This window comes from Amblyraja radiata, chromosome 29, assembly GCF_010909765.2.
Source record: "Amblyraja radiata isolate CabotCenter1 chromosome 29, sAmbRad1.1.pri, whole genome shotgun sequence".
NCBI classification, from domain to species: Eukaryota; Metazoa; Chordata; class Chondrichthyes; order Rajiformes; family Rajidae; genus Amblyraja; species Amblyraja radiata.
Genome location: NC_045984.1, coordinates 22,348,355 through 22,371,332, shown reverse-complemented (window position 1 = coordinate 22,371,332; position 22,978 = coordinate 22,348,355). Strand labels below are relative to the sequence as shown.

The 22,978-nt window shown below is 41.2% G+C and overlaps 1 protein-coding gene across 10 annotated transcripts in view; it reads right to left on the bottom strand.

The window, feature by feature from the left end:
* The window catches only part of unc13a (unc-13 homolog A), a 169,306-nt gene that overhangs the window by 98,436 nt on the left and 47,892 nt on the right, over positions 1 to 22,978 (bottom strand). For all 10 annotated transcript variants that reach the window (XM_033046858.1, XM_033046865.1, XM_033046856.1 and 7 more), the window contains one exon: positions 20,910 to 21,132. In XM_033046858.1, the coding sequence (XP_032902749.1) occupies positions 20,910 to 21,132 (223 nt within the window). The remainder of the gene's footprint in view (positions 1 to 20,909; positions 21,133 to 22,978) is intronic.

The window sequence follows — 22,978 nt, the reverse complement described above, 5'->3', positions numbered from 1 at the left end:
TTTACAGAAAGCATTTTAGAGGTGCAAATTTTGCTTCTACCAAAGCTGTAAGATATTTTAATAGATTCTAAATGTCTCTGACATTCACAGAAATTTAGCTACTAAAATTGAGTAAAACTAATAACAAAAAAGTTAAAAAATGCAAAAACATTTAGAAATACCGTATTTCCCGGCAATGAAGACGCACCTGCGTCAAAGACGCTCCCCCATTTTGAGTTGCTAAATTTTGAATAAAAGGCTGGCGGGACATAGAATTTCTCACGCTCAAAACCCCCCCCCCCCAAAAAATTTAAATAAAGAAAGTAAAATTCAATTTGCCCAAGGCTTCCAGATCTCCTCCATTCTGAATGACTGAAAGGGTGGGGGGTGGAGGGTGACGGCAGGTGGAGAGATGGTGGGAAAAACGGGAGCACACCGGGACAAGTTGAATCAGTTGTGATCTTATTGAATGACAATACTAGTTCAAGGCACCAATTGAGGTTACTCGCGCTGACACAGGACTAAGCGCCACTCCGCTCTATGATCTTTGCTCTTGAGCTGGTCCCCTCACTGTCTGGTCTCCGGGCCAGGTCAAAAATAGGGATAATGAGAATTTCAAAACTAATGCCAACTGCTTTTGTGCGCGTCTGTTGACAAGGCAGCAGCATTCTTATTCTCTCTGTTATTCTCACTTGACTGACAACCGCCACTCACCTCCTAAGCATTTCCCTATGCAAATTTACATTGAAAGTCGCGTACCGGGGCAGTGAATGTCATGCAGTGTCACCCAGTGCAGCAAGTGAGGCCATGTCCAGCTCCCGGCGGCAGTTGGAATTTAAGGATTTGCGGGAAGCGGCAGGAGAGAGGTGTTCTACGGAGAGCACTGCCAGAGGTGAGCGGGTCGGCAGAAGGTGCTGAGGTGGCGGCAGGTTCCGCTGTCCGGTCCCGGCGGCCGCTTGCAGCCACCCGAGCTACTGCCCTCCCCGGCCACAATGCAGTTGCTCCGCGTCCGGAGCGCCGCGGCAGCAGTGAGTGAGTGAGTTGCTGGCATGATCCCCAACCCCCTCCTTCTTAACGCTCCTGCCCTCCCTGCAACTTTACCCCTGGCGGCCCAGCCAATTTGTGCAGCCCAGGCCGTGCTGACCCGGGCCAGACTCCCCACACGCTGTGATGTCCTTTTACAGCCGCTTCCCATCAGCTGCCAACAAAGAGGGATAGGCTTGGCTATCCCTCAATACAGCAACATCGTTCTTGGCTAACAACCTAACCTTCGGCTTCCAAGACGCAGGTAAATTTTCGTGTCTTATTTTTGGGTAAAAAATAGCGTCTTCATTGCCAGGAAATATGGTAATCAAGAATATTAAACCCAGATAATGAAATTGAAAAGTAAGTCATGCACAAACTTCCAGTACCAATTGAACTCAATGGAATCTCAGACCTATTCCATGTCTTGAGCTGACTGCCAATTTCCCAGCAGTATGATTTTTCCATGCCATTCTGCCTATTAAAACACCCACTTAAAAGTGAACATGAAAATCCCAACAAGATTGAGCTTAGTCATTAAACATGGTTCCACTCCACTGGCTGAATGCCAAAAGGTTTTTTCTGATCCACCTGTCACAGGCAGCAAGGTTCAGCTCAATGTTTTCGCATCCAAGCTGCACCGATCAATATAATAATTAGAAACATACCAGTTAAAGGTAGGCTGCACTGCTTCGAGGCATCCTATGGCTTAAACAGAAAGTGATAAATAGCTGGAGCAGGTTTGATAGCCATTCTACAGGTGATCTAGTCATTTTACAGATGATCTGACCCAGGGAAAATGGAGAATGGCACAAGCATGTGAACGAGCACCGAAGTTTCAAATGGTGACGCAGATACCAGAATATTGTAGCTTTCAGAACAAGAAGTCAGTGAATGCATCAATAATGTCAAATCCCTCCAACTTAACACTGACCTCAGAACATCTCAATCAATCAGTTAACAACAGTTTAAATCTTTCAGGGTTCATTGACAGACTTTTATACTTTCCACTGCATCTTCACACTATCAAAATCTCACATTTCATAGCTTGCACACACTGTCTGCTATTCTGCCATGGCATTGCAGAATATAATAAATTTCAAGCAATCCTTATTAATAAAAAAAAACTGCTGGAGGAACTCAGCAGGCCGGACGGACAACATCTGTGGAGGGATATGGACAGAAGACATTTCTCTTAATTCTTTCTTTGATAATAGGTATAAAGCTAATCATAAGCCATGAATGAAAGCCTTTTTTTCCAAACAAGGTGCAGGAGAGAGGCGACGTTTTGCAGGCAGCATGCAGGAGAACACTTGTATATGTTTTGACCTTTAAAAGTTGAAATCTGCAGCTAGAATTACAGTACCTGTAATAGGAAACCAACTTTTAAGGCATTTAAATGCCCAGATCCCCAGAATGTAGGCATAATGCCATTTTCTGCATTTATAAAGACTTTTAGCATCTGGAATTATGATTTTCAGAAATAATTTTGTGTTGCATACAATGAGTAAAACTAGATGTGTAAATTTTTTAACTAAAAAGAATACATCAATGCCAGCAGATATCTTCACTACATTGGAATGATTACAAATGCTGAACACTACAAAGTTGAATAATGATTCAGCTTTAACAAGATGTTAGCTTGTATTACTTCAGTCCTTTGATATGATAAAGGAGAATCATCAGGTGGGATATACTAGTACCTAGCAAAAGCTGGTTAAATATCAACACAGTCCATGGTTGGTTTAATTTGTTAAAACTGACCAATGTTGCAAAATGGATAGACGTTCATTGCAAACATATTTAGGTGATGCAGTATCATGGCAGGTTATTGAGTGTTCAGTCTGTACTAATGAAAATCTAATATGGAGGTAGTTCTAGTTTGCGTTAGTTACATTCCTAAGAAACCTCCTGTAAAATAAAATTGCGTCAATAGGAAAAAGGGAGTAAGGGATTAGAGAGTTTCAGACTCAGAATATCAAAGTTATCTTCATGCAGGATGTAAAAAAATATATTTTAATAGCTACAAGTTTATTTTGTTACTGGTAAGAATACTAAAGCCTGTTTGTTACATTGTTTAATAGAATATCAATGCACATGTATCTGGCCTCCCACAGTGAAACTGGCAGTCGGTGTTCTTAATACATAGAACAGTACAACACGAGAATGTGACATATTCGGCCCATAATGTCTATGCAGAGCATGATGCCAAGACTATCCCTAATCTACCTGCACATGATCCATATCCCTCCATTACCAGCACATCCAGATACTGTATCTATCCAAAACCACTAATGCCACTATCATATCTGCCTCAGCCACAAAACCTGACACCACGTTCCAGGCACTCACCTCCCTTTGTGTAAAAAAGATGCCCCACACATCTCCCTTAAACTTTTCCCTTCTCACCTTAAACTCATGTCCTCGAGTATTTGATTTTGCCTTCCTGGGAAAAAGGTTCGGACTGTCTACCATTTCTATGCCTCTCATAATTTTATGCACTTCTATCAGGTCTTCCTGCAAACTCCAGAGTTCCACAGAAAACAATCCAATTCAATCCAATTCTATATCTCCCTATAGCTAATGCCCACTAATCCAGACATCATTCTGGTAAACTTCCTCTGCACCCTTTCCAAAGCTATATCCTTCCTGTATTAGGACAACCTGAATTGCACACAATACTCCAATTGCAGCCTAACCAAAGTCCTATGAAGCTGCATCAAGACTTCCCGAGTTTTACACTCAATACCCGGCCTATGAAATAGGGCATTTCATGACACAAAGTAACTAAGCGGGTCAGGCAGCGTCTCTGGGGAACAAGGATTGGTGACATTTCGGGTCAGGACCCTTCTCAGACGTGGGTCCCGATCTGAAATGTTGCCAATCCATGTTCTCCAGAGATGTTGAAATAAGGACCTGTAGATGTTGGTTTACAAAAAAGGATCTAAGATGAAGCTTTTCATTCTAGAACCCAAGGTGAGGCTTTCCATTCTAGGATCCACCACACCTGCTCCCGAGCTGAAGCTTTTCTTTCTTGGACATCCAAGATATCCTCTTGCTTTAGTAGACATGGTTTCCCCCCTTCTGTCATCCCTGATCCGCATCTCCTGTGTCTAATGGTGCTGTTCTTGTTCCCCCTCCTTCCAGATGGAACTAGGATAGAGTTCCTCTGGTCCTCACCCTTCACCCCGCCAGCTTCCGCATCCAACACATCATCCTCCAACCTTTCCGGAAATGGCAACATGATCCCACTACCAGTCATATCTTCCCATCTCTACCCCTTTCCACTTTCTGCAGAGACTGCTCCCTCCACAACCCTTTGGTTCACCCATCCCTTCCCACTCAAACCCCATATACATTTCCCTGCAACAACTGTCCCTATACCTCCTCCTTCACCTCCACCCAGTAACCCCAGCAAAATGTGTCTAAAGGTGAGGCAAAATTGCAACTCCTGTAACATCATCTACTGTTTCCACTGTCTGCGTTGTGGCCTCCTGTATATTGGCGAGACCAAACATCATCGGCGGTCACTCGAAACGAGTATGACTGTCCTCTTTTGGGAGGACGCCTGTGCGTGACTTTGTTTAACGTGGGGAGACTGGTGCACAGACAGCTATCACATGGTTCTTGACAGATCTGGGTCAGCTTCCAGTGGCATGGAGTCCAAGACAACTGGGGACCCTTTTCTGCTGCAGCCTTCATCCGCCTTCCTAGCCGTTGTGACGCTCCACTAAAGTCAGCCATCATCCTCCGCCAGTTCAACCATTGAGGTCTTGGTTGGATTGCTATTTGTCAGGGACCTTCCCCTCAACCTTGCCGCCATGGTTGGCCCTACCAGGAGCATAGCTCCAGACGGCATCGCTCTCAGGATCACACAAGCTTCTCCACCACGACAAGGTAACAATCCACAGAGACCAAGCATAGACTTGCCGACCATTTCGCTGAAGACCATTTCGCACTCAGTCCGCCAAGGCCTACTGCATCTTCCAGTTGCTAACCATTTTAACATCCCTTCCCTTTCCCATACTGACCTTTCTGTCCTGGGCCACGTCCATTGCGAGAGTGAGGTTACACGCGCACTGAAGGAACAACAGATCATATTCCACTTGGATAGCTTACAACCCAATGGTATGAATATTAAAATCTCCAATTTTAGGTAACCAACAATCCACCATGTCGCCCCGCTCCCCTTTCTCCCTCCCCGCCCCTGTACCCCACTTGGCCTCTCACCTATTTTTACCTTCCCCCTTCTCCTATATTCCTTCCTCTGGCTTCACTATTCACAACTCTTCAATCTTGTCTCACATTGATTGATTGATATTGATATAATTTAATTGCCACACAACCAAGGTCGGTGGTATTTGGGTTGCCAGCAGCGGTACAATAATAAAGAACACAACCACAATAAAATTTTTACACAAACATCCACCACAGCATTCATCACTGTGGTGGAAGGCACAGAGCTTGGCCTCCCCCGTGGTCGGGACCACCACCCTCCACAGCCGTTGCTGCGGGCGTCCAGATGGTAAGGGACAAAGTCAAAGTCAAGGTGAGTCCAGGATCGGCTCTTCCCAACCAGAGACCATATTCTGCTTTTATCATTTATATTTATTCCAATGATCTGCCTATCAAAACTCCCCTCACTGGTGTCCATCTATTACCTGCCGAGCTTTGTCCTGCCTCTCCTTTTTTCCACCTTTCTTCCCCTCCCCTATAATTACTGAAGGGTCCAGACCCGAAACATCACCTATCCATATTATCCAGAGATGCTGCCTGATCTGCTGAGTTACTCCAGCACCGTGTGCCTGATGTAAATTATTCTTTCTCTTGTGTTTTCAAAATTCATGTTTATCAGCTTTGCCAATGCACTGTGAACCTTAATTGGCCAAAATAGATAATGAATGTAAGAGTGAATCTCTCAGTGAATGCTTTAATCTCTAAACAATCACAATGGAGTACATTAAATATTGATCTACTTAATAGCTGCCAGGCAGGTCAAATGTGAGCTTCATTACTGCAATTGCAGAATTGCCTGTACAACAAAATAAACCATAGTTATTGAGGAATTGAGGAAATTTGGTATAAATTGTTAGCATTCAGAATCACTGAGCATACAGAAGGCAATATTGAGCCAAGCTGTCTTTTAAATAACTTCAAATTACAATGTTTTCCCAAAAGGCTAAAAAGCAATAAAATTCCGGATGCTGGAAAGGGGGAACAAACTGAAAATGCTACAAACATTCAGCAAGTCAGGCACAATATGTGGAGATAGAAACAGAATTAATTTTGTAGGTCTCCAACCTTTCATATGAACATACGACGACAGGTTATTGACCTGAAACATTAACTTGCTGAATATTTCCGGCATCTTGCTATTTTAATTTCAAAGTGCTAACATTGGAGTCAATCCACTCTAGAGGGCGGAACTAGCCCAGTATGCGAACTTGACACAGCCCAATTATGTCGAGGGACAGTCCCGTGCTGTGTAACTGTAGGACTCTGACATTCATATATATTCTTCCTAGTTTGGCTGAAGTTTCCTCATCCTTTCTCCCATTTAAAACATCTGGTACGTTCCTTAGATCATTAGTTGAAAGGATTTTTTCAACAAAATTGAGCTAAACAACAATTGCTATGAGAAGTATATGTTACAATACCAAAGGCAGCAAGAAACTTAATGAATCTGTTATAAAGTTTAACATAATGATGGCCAGCAATCATCATCACCGATATAAAACATAGATAGTACATCACAGGAATGGGAACTTCTACAGGTGCACAGTGGAGAGCATGCTGACTGGTTGCATTGTGGCTTGGTTCGGCAACTTGAGCGTCCAGGAGCGGAACAGAATGCAGAAAGTTGTGACCACTGCCCAGTCCATCATCGGCTCTGACCTCCCCACCATCAGGGATCTATCGCAGTCGCTGCCTCAAAAAGGCTGCCAGCATCATCAAGGACCCAGACCATCCTGGCCACACACTCATCTCTCCGCTGCCATCGGGTAGAAGGTACAGGAGCATGAAATCTGGTACATCCAGGTTCATGAACAGCTTCTTCCCCATAGCCATCAGGCTATTAATCTCGCCATCAAACTAACTCTGAACTATAACATCCTTTATTTATGTGTATATATATGGTCTATACTATATAGACACACTGTTCTGTATTTATGCTTACTATATTCTGTTGTGCTGCAGCAAGCAAGAATGTCATTGTCCTATCTGGGACACATGACAATAAACTCTCTTGACTTGACTTCAACTCACAATGTCTGTGCTGAGCAAGTTGTCAAATTAAACTAATCCCATTTCCTGCACATGGTCTATGTGAGGGATAAGATGATTAAACCACCATCATTGTGAGGGGCCGAGTGATTCTAGTCACCGACCTTGTGATGGGCCGAGTAGTTGGAATCACCAACCTTGTGATTCGAACAAACAGTCAGACCTTCAGAGCTGTTGATAACATTGTAGAATAACAAGATGAGGTAAGGAATGTAGCTGACAACACAGAAGCTATTCTTTAGGTCAAAGGCAATTAAGTAGGTTAGGGCAACAGCTACTGAGCATGCTTAATAAAATAAATGAATATTAACTTTACGCCCCTCATGACAAAGAACCTAATTTAAATGTACATGCGATGTATGATGTGGGAGGAGAGGGAATGATTGATGACGCACGGAGGGGAGGGTTGGAAGATTGTGAACCTCGGTACCCTGATTGGAAGGGGTCAGAAGGGGAGGCGTCCGATCAATAAAGACTGTATACTGAATTGTATAAAAATAGACGTTTTTCCTTTGCTCGGTGTGTCTCAACTTGGAGAGGCACCCGATTCTGCAGACTCGCAAATAAAGCATTTCTTGTTTCCACGATTTAGTCTCTGAGTAGTGATTGTGAGCACAAACCATATATCTCACAAGTTGGGGGCTCGTCCGCGATCGCCACTCCGGCCGCTTGACGGAGGCACGAAAGGAAGGGAAGGTGCACCCTGCTGATTTCAGCAGTCTCTGATCTCCTTGCTTGCCGTCAGCGGTTTGAGCGAGTGATATTCGGACAAGAGACTCTGGAAACAAGAGGGAATCCGGTGAAAGGGATCAATCAATCGAGCAATTCCTGTGCACAGGACTCGGGTAAGAATATTGACTATTAAGTATTACTCGGGCGATTGGGTTCTGTTGGACGGGAAAAGGTCTGACAGGGATGGGTAACCGGAACGGGCAAAGTAAGGGCCCGGGGAAAAAGGCTCAAACTGGTGAAGAGCCGCACATTCCGCCTGATAGTCCATTGGGGCGGATGTTGCACGGATGGGGTGAGGGGGGGACTCATGGTAAAAGTAAGAAAGTCATGATAAAGTATTGTTACTTTGAATGGCCAAAGGAACCCACAAAAGAGGAAGGGGTGAATGGAGGGACCAAGGCTAGGGTCCCCCGGGAAATAAAGAACAAGGATCAGGGGGATGGCATCCCGTGTTATCATTGTCACAAAGAAGGACACTTTAAAAGAGAATGTCCAAAGATAAGGCATGAAGTACAATCGTACACACTGATGGAGGAATAGGGGGGGCAGGGGTTCCCCTCCTTGGGGTGTGTAGGACGTACACGGGAACCCTTGGTAAACTTAAAATTAGGTCCCCAAGGAGAAGACACGGTATTTTTGGTGGACTCAGGGGCGGAAAGATCAAGTGTAACCAGGATACCAGAGGGAATGGGATTAGGGGAAAAGCAAGTCAAAATCTCTGGAGTAGGGGGAAAGGTAATGACAGCTCCCGAGATAGAAGGAGTAATGGTAAGATATGAAAATCGAGAGGCCATGGAAGACTTAATCCTGGTGCCCCAAGCAGGAATAAATCTGATGGGAAGGGACTTACAAGTTCAATTAGGAATGGGCACAGCTCCCGTAGGTGGACAGATTATAGTACAACTATATAAATTGACGACCGAAGATGAAGAAAGAATAGTCTCACAGGTGTGGGCAAGAGAGGGAAATAGGGAAGGGCTAAGAATACCACCTCTGAGGATAGCCTTGCGAGAAGGAAGTGAAGTAGTACAAGTAAGACAGTATCCGATTTCAATGGAAGGAAGGAAAGGGCTGCAGCCAATTATAGAAAACTTACTGAAGGATGGAGTATTGGAGAGTTGTATGTCCCCCTACAACACGCCAATACTCCCTGTAAGAAAGACTGATGGAACGTTCCGACTGGTCCAGGACCTAAGAGAATTGAATAGGGTAGTTAGGGCTCGACACCCGGTAGTCCCAAATCCTTATACCATAATGGGACGTATACCCCCTAACCATAGGTGGTTCAGTGTGGTAGATCTGAAAGACGCCTTTTGGAGCTGCCCCCTGGCTGAGGAAAGTAGAGACCTCTTTGCATTCGAGTGGGAAAACCCAGACACACTGAGGAAGCAACAGTATCGATAGACTGTGCTTCCTCAGGGATTTACTGAATCCCCGAACCTGTTCGGGCAAATATTAGAACAAGTATTAGAGGATGTTCCCAGGACCTATGGGACACAATTATTGCAGTACGTAGATGATTTGTTACTCTCAGGCGGAGAAGAAAAGCCAGTAAGGGATGCAACCATAACCCTCTTAAACCTTTTAGGGGAAAAGGGATTGAGAGTGTCCAAAAATAAACTACAATTTGTAGAACAGGAGATTAAATATCTAGGACACCTGATTAGTGACGGGAAAAGGAGAATAAACCCCGAAATAATAGCCTGATCACCGCACCGGTACTGACCCTCCCGTCCATCGATCAACCATTCCATCTCTTTGTTAATGCGGAGAATGGAATTGCGTTGGGGGTACTGACACAAAAGAGAGGAGGGAAGTGACAGCCAGTCGCATTCCTTTCTAAACTCTTGGATCCGGTATCACGAGGGTGGCCTGTATGTATTCAAGCGGTCGCAGCAACAGCAATATTAGTGGAAGAAAGTAGAAAATTGACATTTGGAGGTGACCTGGTAGTATCTACTCCCCACACGGTCCGGACAATACTAACTCAGAAGTCCAACCGGTGGTTGACTGACTCCAGGATCCTAAAGTACGAAGTGATACTTATGGAAAAAGACGATTTGACCATTCTGACCGATAAGAATTTAAACCCTTCCCAGTTTTTATACTCGGCGGACGACAAGCAGGAAGGGCAGAGACCAGAACACTACTGTAGCGAAGTTATAGAACTACAGACCAAGAGCAGGGAGGATTTGGAGGAGCAGCCTCTGGTAGAGGGAGAAAGGTGGTTTATAGACGGTTCTTCCCGCTGTATAAATGGAAAAAGATATAGTGGGTATGCCATAATAGGAGAAGGATTTGAAGGAGTGGAGGCGGGCAGGTTGCCAGGTAGTTGGTCGGCTCAGTCATGTGAATTGTATGCCTTAATACGGGCGTTAGAATTGTTGGAGAGGAAGGAAGGAACGGTGTACACCGACTCCAAATATGCATTTGGAGTAGTGCACACGTTTGGGAGAATATGGAAAGAAAGGGGGATGATTATAGCAAGAGGAAAGGAGTTGGCACATGAGCAATTAATTGAGAAGGTGCTGGAAGCATTACATTTGCCAGAAAGGATAGCGGTGGTCCATGTGGCGGGAGACCAAAAGGAGAATTCATTAGAAGCAAGGGGAAATGAAGCGTCAGACGGAGCCGCCAAAAAGGCAGCGACAGAAGGAACAGTGAGGATGTTGTCTTTAATACCATTAAGGGAAGGAGTAGGAAAGATACCTGTATTCTCACAGGAGGAGGAGGATAAAATGAATGAGGTAGGGGCTCGGCGTTCCACTGACGGGAGGTGGTGGACGCCGGATGGGAAACAAATGTTAACCAAAGGATTAACTCGGGATTTGATGACACAACTGCACTCCCAGTCACATTGGGGAGCGCAGGCCCTGTGTGACACACTACTATGGACCTACGCTTGCCGAGGTATCTATACTTTGGCTAAGCAGACAGTCTCCGGTTGTGTGTTATGTCAGAGGGTTAACAAGAAGGTAATGAGAGCTGTCCCTGGTGGAGGACAACAATTGGCTATAAGACCCTTCCAGAGAATACAGGTAGATTTTACAGAACTTCCAAGAATACAAAGGTGGAAGTACCTCCTAGTAGTTGTAGACCATTTCACCAGGTGGGTGGAAGCATTTCCCACGATAAATGCCACCGCTCAGGCAGTAACCCGGATATTATTAGAACAAATCATTCCACGATACGGGGTCATCGAATCCATAGATTCCGACCGAGGAACACATTTTGCCTCTAAGGTTCACCTGTTGGTTTGCAGTACCTTGGGAATAAATTGGAAATTGCATACACCCTGGCACCCCCAGAGTTCTGGGCGAGTGGAAAGGATGAATGCAACCCTTAAAACACAGATAACTAAGTTAATGGAGGAAACCAGACTACCCTGGACTAAGTGTTTACCAATTGCATTATTAAGAATACGAACGGCACCCCGTAAAGATATTGCGGTTTCTCCCTACGAAATGTTGTTTGGGCTGCCCTATCTTGGAAAGGTAGAGGGCACGCCGACCTTCGAAGGCAGCGATGTGTTCCTGAGGAACTATTTACTGGCAGTGTCTCGTTCCCTTGCAGAATTAAAAATAAAAGGACTGTTGGCACAAAGTCCACCACTCGACTTTCCAATACACGCTATAAAGGCCGGTGACTGGGTACTGATTAAAAGTTGGAAGGAGGAGAAACTGCAGCCCCGGTGGACTGGCCCATACCTGGCATTGCTGACAACGGAGACAGCAGTACGAACAAAAGAAAAAGGGTGGACACATGCGACCCGGGTTAAAGGACCCGTTGACCTGCCGTCAGTTCCTGAGAAAGACGATCAGTGGACGGTAAAACCAGGGAATAAGCCCCTGGCATTAACTTTCAGTAAGAAATAAGTGTATGAAACTAACAGCATGAAAGGAGCAGTTGTAGTATTACTAACTATGTATGTAACCATTATAAGAAGTGTTAATAACTGTGATAAGTGCTACCATCCTATCAGATATGGAGGGCGAACAACCAGATCATTTACCTATCATTCCCATGTAAGTGATGATTGCTACTAGAGGACTAGAGCTGTTTGTCAGGATGGAGGGAGGGGGTATTATGTAGTAGAAAATAAGGGACATGTAGGAAGTTTTGGGCACATTACCTGCCCAAAAGGAGAGAACTGGGTCTGCATGACCAAGAGAGGACAGTTAGGCATCCCTTCCCGAGCCAGGGAGGAAACATTAGACAAAATTAAGGAGGTAGTGATAGGGAAGTTAGCAGAAGCAGTAGTCAACAAACCTCCCCCACCTTCCCAGCCTCAACTGCACCAGACTATGTATGATGAAATAAAGCAGCAGATTGAGATCCCGGAAGTGGGGAGAAACCTGTTTGTGGACTTGGCCCTCCGGATAGCCAGAACCCTGAATGTGACTAACTGTTGGGTTTGTGGAGGACCGCTGATGAGCTCACGCTGGCCATGGAGAGGATCTATCATTGAGGTATGGGACCTGATAAAGTGGAATTTGACGGTGGGAAGAGATCGAAGTCCCCAGGAATGGGTCCTGACACACACCCCGGTTGGAACTGAGTGTATCGCCAGGCCCTGGGCAAAGGATGCCATCCTAGTAGGCAGCAGCCCCTGCCAGCGCATCATCACCCAGTGGCCAAATCAATCCCGAGTGCGGTGGCCAGAGGAACCTCAATGGTATCCCACTGTAAAGGATGAAGGAAACTGTACTATCTGGATGAAGACTGATGGAAGCGAATCGACTGGATTATGGAATTGCACCGGGAACAACCCTTACCAGGGAATCCCAGTGTTGCAGGACATATGGGACAATGTTACCTCTAGTGGACCGGCCCCTGAAGGACTGCTATGGATATGCGGACACAAGGCATACTCGGTATTGCCAGAAAAATGGAGTGGGACTTGTTTAATTGGACTGGTACAACCAGGGTTTTTTTTTGTTGACCACTGAGGAGGGGCGGTCGCTAGGAACACCCATCTTTGACGATCTACACCGAACGAAGAGAAGAATGGACATCGGAAAATGGGAAAATGATTAGTGGCCACCTGCAAGAATCATCTCATATTATGGACCAGCCACTTGGGCACAGGACGGATCCTGGGGCTACCGGACCCCAGTGTATATGTTAAATCGGATCATAAGACTACAGGCAGTGCTGGAAGTAATTACTAACCAGACTGCATCTGCACTAGAGATGTTGGCGAAGCAGCAGACACAGATGAGAACAGCGATATACCAAAACCGTTTGGCCTTAGACTACTTACTAGCCGAAGAGGGAGGAGTATGCGGAAAATTCAACCTCTCTAATTGCTGCCTAAACATAGATGACAACGGGCAAGCAGTAATGGATATATCTGAAGGAATCAGAAAAATAGCACATGTCCCGGTACAGAGATGGAACACAATCATGGGAGCAGGATGGTGGGATTACATCTTAGGAGGAGCCTGGTGGAAAGCGGTGGGACTGGTGATTTTATGGGCATTAGCTGCATTGATCATTATCCCCTGTTGTATACCATGTCTCAGGGTTCTTATAACTAGAAGTATAAGCCAAATGCAGGCAGTTGTAGTCCCCATGGGGGAGAAAGGGGGCGTCCAGAAGATAATGATAATGAGGCCGAGAGAGGACCCAGAGGAAAGAGAGATAAAAAGAATGTTATTAGCTTTGGAACAGCAGGAAGTCTAGGAATGGGGTTTAATACAGGATGCGTAGCAAAAGAAAAAGGGAGGATTGTGAGGGATAAGATGATTAAACCACCATCATTGTGAGGGGCCGAGTGATTGTAGTCACCGACCTTGTGACCTTGTGTCACAGAAGCTATTCTTTAGGTCAAAGGCAATTAAGTAGGTTAGGGCAACAGCTACTGAGCATGCTTAGTAAAATAAATGAATATTAACTTTACGCCCCTCATGACAAAGAACCTAATTTAAATGTACATGCAATGTATGATGTGGGAGGAGAGGGAATGATTGATGACGCACGGAGGGGAGGGTTGGAAGATTGTGAACCTCGGTACCCTGATTGGAAGGGGTCAGAAGGGGAGGCGTCCGATCAATAAAGACTGTATACTGAATTGTATAAAAAAAGACGTTTTTCCTTTGCTCGGTGTGTCTCAACTTCGAGAGGCACCCGATTCTGCAGACTCGCAAATAAAGCATTTCTTGTTTCCACGATTTAGTCTCTGAGTAGTGATTGTGAGCACAAACCATATATCTCACAGTCTACATCCGTCCATTCCCTGCCTGTTCATGTGCCTATCAAAATGCCTCAAATAATGCTATTGTATCTTCCACTACCTTAACTGGCAGCATGTTTCAGGCAGCTACCACTCTGTGTAAAAAGAATAGCCTTGCAAATTTCCTTCAAGCATTCCCACTCTCAAAGCTATGCTTCCTAATATTTGCCATTTCCACCCTGGGAACAAAAAAGACTATCTATCCTGTCAATAACATTACATACTTCTACCAGGTAGCCCCTCAGCCTCTGTTGCTCCAGAGAAAGCACCCATTTTTGTCCAACCATTTCTTATAGCTAAAGCTCTCTAATCCAGGCAATATCCTGAATAATTGCTTCTGCATCCTCTCCAAAGCCTCCACTTCCTTCCTGTAATGTGACCTAAACTACCCACAATACTCCAAATGTTTGAGGGTTGCAGTTGCAACAAGACTTTCCTACTTTTATACTTCAACATCCCAACCAATGAAGGCAAGTATGCCTTCATTATTACCCTATCCATTTGTGGGGTCACTTTCAGGGAGCTATGGACTTGTACCCCAAGATCCCTCTGTACATCAGTGCTGACAAGAAAGGGTCCTGCCATTTACTGTATACGTTCCTTTGTCATTTAACCATAGAATGCAACACCTTGCACTTGTCCAAAGTAAAATGAAGCAACAGCAAATACATCTTTTATGAAAATAACTGTGAAATGGGATTTTGCTGTTGCACAAACTATATTTTTTACTTTTTAGTTTCCAAAGATGTTATTTGATATAATGAAAACATGGCTATGAATATTTGAGCCACCTTAGAGGACGCATTCTCCTTTGTACTAATGGACAGTAATATAATATATCCACTGTGTTTCAGTTGAGAGCTATTAATAATTCTTAATTAAAATGTTTAATGCTGCTGTTGACATTATGACCTGACCAGTTTGTTATAATAAAACTAAAACAAGATTTTTTTTAATGTTAAGAAGTCTTTTGGCTTAAAATGAACTTTTAATGTCCTGCCAATAGCCAATTTAGAGTCTGTCAAATTCAGTATCTTGGCAGCATACATCAGTTTTGGAATGAAATATTGGGGCTAATGGTAGATGGTTATAAAAGACTAAAGAATTACTTACAATTATTGATTATGTATCAATTTGTGGTCAAGCATAACAACTGAAGATAAATAACACATCAGGCTTACAGCATTGTAAAATAATAATTGTTTACCATCTGCAAGTACTCCAGCAGGTAGCTAAATATTATGATAAGATTCAAAGTAAAGCAAAATTGACAAAACATTTCCTCCAAAGTGGAATGAATGTTTAACTACTGTGAACAAGAGTTTAGAATCATTTCAAATTGTAAACCATTGCTGGGTTTTTTAATATGACACATCATATCCAGAAAGGAGCAAATAAAAAACAAAACAGACAAATGCCTGTTTGCAATATATCACTTTTCCCTATAAACTTGAAATTAGTCCCGTCATGTGCTAGTGCTAGTGCACATGCATGCGTGCTTGATTAGGATCTTTGATAAATATTCCTTCTCTACTTCCCAATGTACAATTCAAAAATCACCTTGTTGCCCATGAATACCTAGTTGACCACTTTACATATGACACTGTCTTCAAGTTAAGATTGTACAGAACAGATAGTTCTCATAATTAGAGGCTGAATCTCCAAGTAACTTTTTGCTAAGGATTAAATAATGGTTCATATACCAGTACACTCACAAATGCAAAATTTAAAAAAAACAGGATCTTAACAAACAACTTAATTCCCTAGTACACTCGAAATACACAAGACTTATTTTTCAGAGCGAAACTGCTTATATTGGTAATCTGTATAAATGCCTGTTAAAGAATGGGTTCATCTGATTTTTATTGATGTTATTGCCAGTGCACTGATTACCTTACAAAAGCAACACTGTCCAAGTAATTTACTTTGGGAATCCTCATAATGTAAGGAGGCTTTCACAAAAATTAAATTGATTGTAACTCAATAATAGTTCTGCTATTTGTCCAAAATTGTCTTTGCATTAATTCAGTTTGCTCACACCATAATTTACGTTGTTTTATAATACAAACAGTACATGATGCCACATGCTAAGTGTCAATGCTATCCCACACACTTTCATATCTTCTGGGAATCGGCATTCTATTCAGTAGTCTTCTGCATCAAATTTAAGCTCAATAATTTACTGTAATAACAAACAAGCATTCAAACCAATAATTACACGTTTGTCAAATTTAATTTGGCACACTAAAACTGCTGATTGGTTCATTATTTTGGAAAACAAGGCTCAGTTTAGTTTTAAAATATTGTTGGAAAACTTCTGAGACATTTCTCTCCAACCCCAAAAGCAATTTACAAGCAGCAGAAGACTGCAGTCAAATTATCCAAATATTAATAATGACCACCAATATTTGAATAGTTAGAAGCTAACAGTGAAAGATTTGACCTCAAATTCTTATTTAAATAAATCTATTGACATTTTGTTGCAATTTATCACTTAGTAATATGAAAATCTGAATAACAGGAAACTGAACATACTTTGAGGTCATATATATAGTCATAACACTTATTTCCTGAACAATTATATACTTGTACCGTTTAATCTTCTGATATTACACCATTGAAGCCACCATGTTCACAAATACAAAAAAAACACTTAAGCAAGCATGCACACAACTACCAGACAAGAAGCCACAGCACATTGTAGACCACAAATGTCTAGTTTATGAACAAGGCAATAGATTTGGTTAAAACCCACCTATCCGACAGATCTAGAGACTGCCTACTTTCAAGGGAACACTGACGACTGGTTAGCCTGCTAGAGTCTGACGCAGTCTCTAGGTCACTGCGTCCATTTGTGGCAGAGTCTATGCTATCATAGCGTCTACCAGAGAAAGCGGAAAGCACAAAGAGGAAAAATGTGAGGGAAGATTAAATAAACAAAAAAGTTACTTTTTAATTGTATACTCTACTGAGAAAACAGTATTTCGATCACTTATGAAATTAATTTATATAATACTCAGATATATTACTGATCATATAATACTCAGATATATTACTGATCAATTACACAACACTTTGTTGCAAATATGCCAAAAGAGGATCGATATTACAAGCATTTGACCTCTCAGCCCACTTGTTGATGGATTCTCAACCAAGTGTTTTGAGCACAGAGGATTATTTTTAGGGTAATGACAAAAAGACTTATACCATCATAATTATTATTAGCATAAGCAAGTCAGTCTTTTCATTGGCAAGAATTCATAGGCACAGTGGTCTCACAACATAGTACACAATAGTTCCTTCATTTTCTAACGTTCATTCTCATATTGTGGTGTAAGAACATTTCAATAGCAAACCAAATGACAGGGAATAAAAATATAACAGTCTGTTATATAAAAATGAGTAGCAAAATTTCCGGTTTGAAGTTATAAACAAATTTCACTGCAGTAAATATCAATTAATGAGAACAGATGTTTGATGAATATAGCTGTGAAGGTAACAACCATGTAACCATAGTATATCTGTATAGGATTTTCCAAAAAGCAATAGCCAACTGAACATAAAGTTCCCATTAAAAAGCTTTTGAATGCTTCAATATCTTAATATGAATTATAAAAACTAGCTCCCAGTAACGTGTGCATCTTTACACATTGATTTTCTTTGGTATTATTTAAATTACAGATATGTTACACTCCACATATTTCCCACAAATTGTTAAATTTGTAATATTTTAACCAAACTTCAAATTACACATCATTATATTTCAATTTAAAATCAAAGAACGCTACCCCTAAAGCATTTTCACACAGTATTCATCTCCTTATACTGGTAAAAATAAATACATGGTTACCCTGCAGAGAATTAGAAAGAACTCTGATGTCTAGTTAAAAGAAATGAAAAAAAACTGATTAATTTAACATGATATCAATCAGCAAGGAGCAACCTAAGAGAGAATCACCTTCATAAACTCAGTGAACAATAAATGCACTAATAGCTTACAGCATAAATACTAATATTTAAACTCATTTACATTAATGATGTTTATATTTCTACAATATTTTAAATATAGGTAATAAAATCAAGTAGTAAATATCACAATTATAAATGCAACATCATGCTGCATTTATATTACTTGCATTGTTTTATAATACAATATATTACACATTTGAAAATGTTCAATTACATGCATAATAAAATATAATTTTGGCTTAGCTTGTGAAAGTGTGTGCTATTACAGCCATTCAAAATGTTTGCTTGCCATGAGAAATGCTTTGGCTAATATAATGCATGAATAGCTTTGCACTAGTCAAGTTATAACGTATCAAAATATAACGTTAGTTTTCAAATTACAGGATGGAACTGCAACAGCTTAATAAATCACATTTGCACATTTAAAGTTAAAAAAAAGGTTTAGATGTAATGATAATTTCAAGGAAGTAATTGTGGGGTTTTTTTTAGGCATGTTGCAAATAATATTTTGCACTTTCAACATATCCATGCCAAGAAGGAAACCAAGAAACTACTACCTGGCCAGTCATATTTTATTTCATGTTGTGTGTAAACTAGTGGGTGTATTATACATTCTCTTTTTTTTCTTCTTCCAGACCGTGGATACAGTAAATACTTAATATATTTGATTGAAAGAAGCTGAAGCTTTGAGAATTACAATAAAAGATCCTAAATTACATTATAATTGAGTCTACTAATATTGTTTTATTAAAAGATTACGAGGTAATGAATTTTATAAAATAGCATCAAACTTTGTTGTGCATTTTGCCTATAATGTGCAGAAAATAAATAATGAATAGGTCTTGCCATGTTGTCTGGAAGCAATCAAATTATTAGCAGCTAATCAACCTAAAGGTAGAAAAGAAACTTATCAGAAAGTGGTGAAATATAAATAGAAAGGCTCCACCAGCAACTGCAAAATGAAGAGCAGGGATCCTGAAAATTATATTTAGTTATGTTGAGAATGAACATACACTGTTGAGTGAAAACAATGTTACATAAAACCCATTTTTCAAAAGTACGGTTGGGTTAACCTGGAACAATTTGTTTTAACATCTATTTTAGAGTCGTCGTATAAAGATAAAATTACTAAATCTACAAATGAAACAAAATACGAAACAAGCAACTTAGATGTTTTTTTCAAAAAAGAATTGAGCTTGATAAATCTTTTCTTTAGTAAAAATAACAAATACTGAATTATGTGTAATGGAGAGCGTCAGATGACTATGTGAATTTTCGGACTGCCTGTGCATAGAGCCACACAGACTCACTACTGGAGAAGATTCAACCTACTGTATATAATTAGGAGGAGAAACAAATAGAAAGAATAATTTGTTCAAAAGAAAGAGATAAAACCAGAATTTCTCACAGCAGTTGCAAATGCCCATACATTCTATTATAACAATATTTTTATTAACTCCCTCTAAATGAATATTTTAGATCGTATCTCCAAAATCATATCTCCAAAAATATTGTGAAATTGGTTTGTAAATGTTGTTCTCATTACTGATAATCAAAACAATGTAAATATATTTATGGATCATTATTCTTCACTCAAATAATTACATCAAGTTGCTAACTAACATTTTGAAAGCTTTATGCATTTCCATTATAGACAATTGTGCTTGTAGAATACTTTCCTAATTACATTCACATAGAGGTAAATATCATATAAATCAAAAAATACAATGATTAATTTTATTTTAAAAAATAGTAATTCAAGAATTATCTAATGACATCATAAAACAACATTTCTATCAAAGAATTATATTTAACTTATCTTTCATAACTGTAGCGTAGCGCATTAACTTTTTTTCATATATTTAAACTGATTCAAGTTCACATTAAAACCACAATCTCTCAAAATAGGAAATCAGCAATTGTGTACACCCTTTTGCAAATTTATTCAATTACTCTGGCGGCGAGTGGGAAGAATATCTCTTCCAATGGACGAAATATATTCAGCCAGGTACCTCTCACTTCTTTTCCAGGCGATTTTTGTTAACCAGTGAACATTATTAACAGTGGAGCTGACAAATTAGAATGTTAATTTACACCAATGTGCTATCACTTCGGTATTAGTCCTCTCACACCCTGGTCAAACTGTGCTCCAGGCCAGAGTTCAGAACTATTTACAGGTTAATTTAAATACTGGGAGAGATACCAAGCAATTATTAGATTGGCAGTCAGAAAGGTATAAACATGACAAAAAACACAGATATTTTCATTTTAGAAAATAAATCTCAAAAATCATTTCAGAATGAAAAAGGCCTTAATAACAGAATAGCATCTAAGTACTGTAAATATTATTTTTGATTACAACCTGTTACTTGTGCTCCCTCCCCCTATCCTAACAAGAAAGAAAGCATTTTACACCTCCAATCATATATCGTCATTTTAAAGAGGCATTTGTTCTCTCTCCGAATTACCTCCAGTATATCGGAACACTCCCAATGAACTTAATTAGACCAGAAATTAATCACATCAAGAATAAACCACAATCTCATCTACAACCACTGTGCAGTCTCAGGATATAGCACAATGCTTTTACTGGATAACCCACTTTTAGCTGAAAACAACAATCAATATCGACTGAAAATAATACTTGTTTGTAAAACCAAACAGCCATCAACAAAATAAATTGTACCTTATTGGCCTCTGATGATCTGAATAATCTAGCTCATAACTGTGAATAGAATCAGTGCAAGAATCCCGCGATCCATTCTGTTGATGCCGTGAAGAAATGGAATACTGATGGACTGATGCATTAGGCTGAGATGTTGTAAAATATGGAGGTGGGATGCTGTTGCTAGTTTCACTTCGATAGTCGCTGTCTCTGTCATCCACTGCACTGTCAGGATCTTCATTGTCTATAAACAATGAAAACCACATTGCCACAATGATGAATTTACAGAATTGTAAAATAATACCAGCTTCAAAGAGTATTATTTCCAAAATGTTTCAAGATCTTCAATATTTTCACAATTCTCACAACTTGCACCCGATGGATAGCATTGTTTAATATATACCTGGATTCTGTCATGTTTGGAAAGATTTAAAAGGATGCAACAACAGCTAATAGCACAAATTAACTGGGTAGCTCATTCCTCAAAGGACAGTTGGTCTCAGATTAAAGGAAGTTGTGAAGATCTGAAAACTGTATAACACTATTTTAGAAGAAGCTGAAGTTCATAATAATTTTCCTCATTGACCTAGCAGTTTGTAGCATAAGCAGCAAGAGCATTAGATACAGGAAAGCATTGACCAGGAATTGATCCTTGGGGCTAAGTTATGAAAACAATGGGTCAGATAATGCCTGACCCATTTTGCACCTCAAATTCACTTCCCATCTTAAACACCCCCATGTCGGCACAAATGAATTCAATGTCTTGTCAAAACAGCCAACTCACAAAGCCAAAAGGGCGACAAGTGGTGATTGAGACAGCAGGCTCCACAAGTTGTGGCCCCCAAATTTGTATTGTTTAGATGCCATTTTTGTTTGTTATGCTGTCAAAGGCCATGTCAATTGTTGCTAAGTGTCAATTATCAGTATAATAGAAATAAACCCAGATTCCACAAAACAGAAACACAAGACTAATTTTAATTGATGCAGCCCACTGACCAGACTTGCACTCTCTCCATGAGTTACTGACTTTGTACACATGCATGCTTTTGACTGTCCTTGATTCATTGACTGCGACTTAGTGCAAGATAATTAGATGAGGCAGAATTTGTTGGGTATATCCAAGGTGGACTCCTTAAACAGTATGTAGACAGTATGTAGATTTGAGGAGGGGAACTATACTGGACCTTGAAGATCTCGGCAAGCCACAGCCATACCGACAGTATCAGATACAAAGAGAGTTTGATAAACTTGGATTGTTTTCTATGGCGTGTCGAAGGTTGAGGGGAGACTTGATAGAAGTATATAACATTATGAAAGGCTAGATAAGATAGACAACCTTTTTCTAGTGTGGAAATGTTCCTTCACTAGAGAGCATAAGCTAAAAGATGAGAGGGGAGACGTTTAATGGAGAGATGTGGGGCAATTTTTGCTTTTACACACATGCCTGGAACACATTGCAAGGGTGGTGGTGGAGGCAGATAAAATAGTGGTGTTTAAGGGGCTATTAGAGAAGCACGTGGAAGTTCAAGGAATAGTGGGATATAGATCGTGTACAACTAAATGAGATAATTTAAACTTGGCATCATCTTGGCGGCGCCGACTTTAACATTGGGAACCTGGGAGCTCCAAACCGGCGCGGCCTTGTCGGCTTCGGAAGCCGCGGTCCCCAGTTAGGAAGCGGCCGTTCCAGGTGGCCCAGCCGCTGAAAGGACTCTCCTGACGCCGGGGCAACAGCACCCAGCCAGAACGGCCAGGAACATCGGGCCTCCGTAGAGGCAATAGCGGAGGCCTCAATGGGCCTGACTTTGGGAGAACTGGGGATGGGGACTGGACATTGTGCCTTCCCCCACAGTGGTAACCATTGTGGGGGGATGATTTTTTTTTTTTTTGTGTGTAATGTGAATATGTTAGTTTGTGTCCAAGATGGCTGTCGGAAGGGAGAGTGGACGCTGGCGCGGTTTAGCTGCCGCTGCTCTCTCTTCACATTGTGTTTTTGATTTTTTGTCTTTGGAGCGAATTCTGTCTTTAATTTGTGTATTGGTGATGTCCTTATTATTTATTTTACTCCGACTATATGTTTTTTCTCTCTT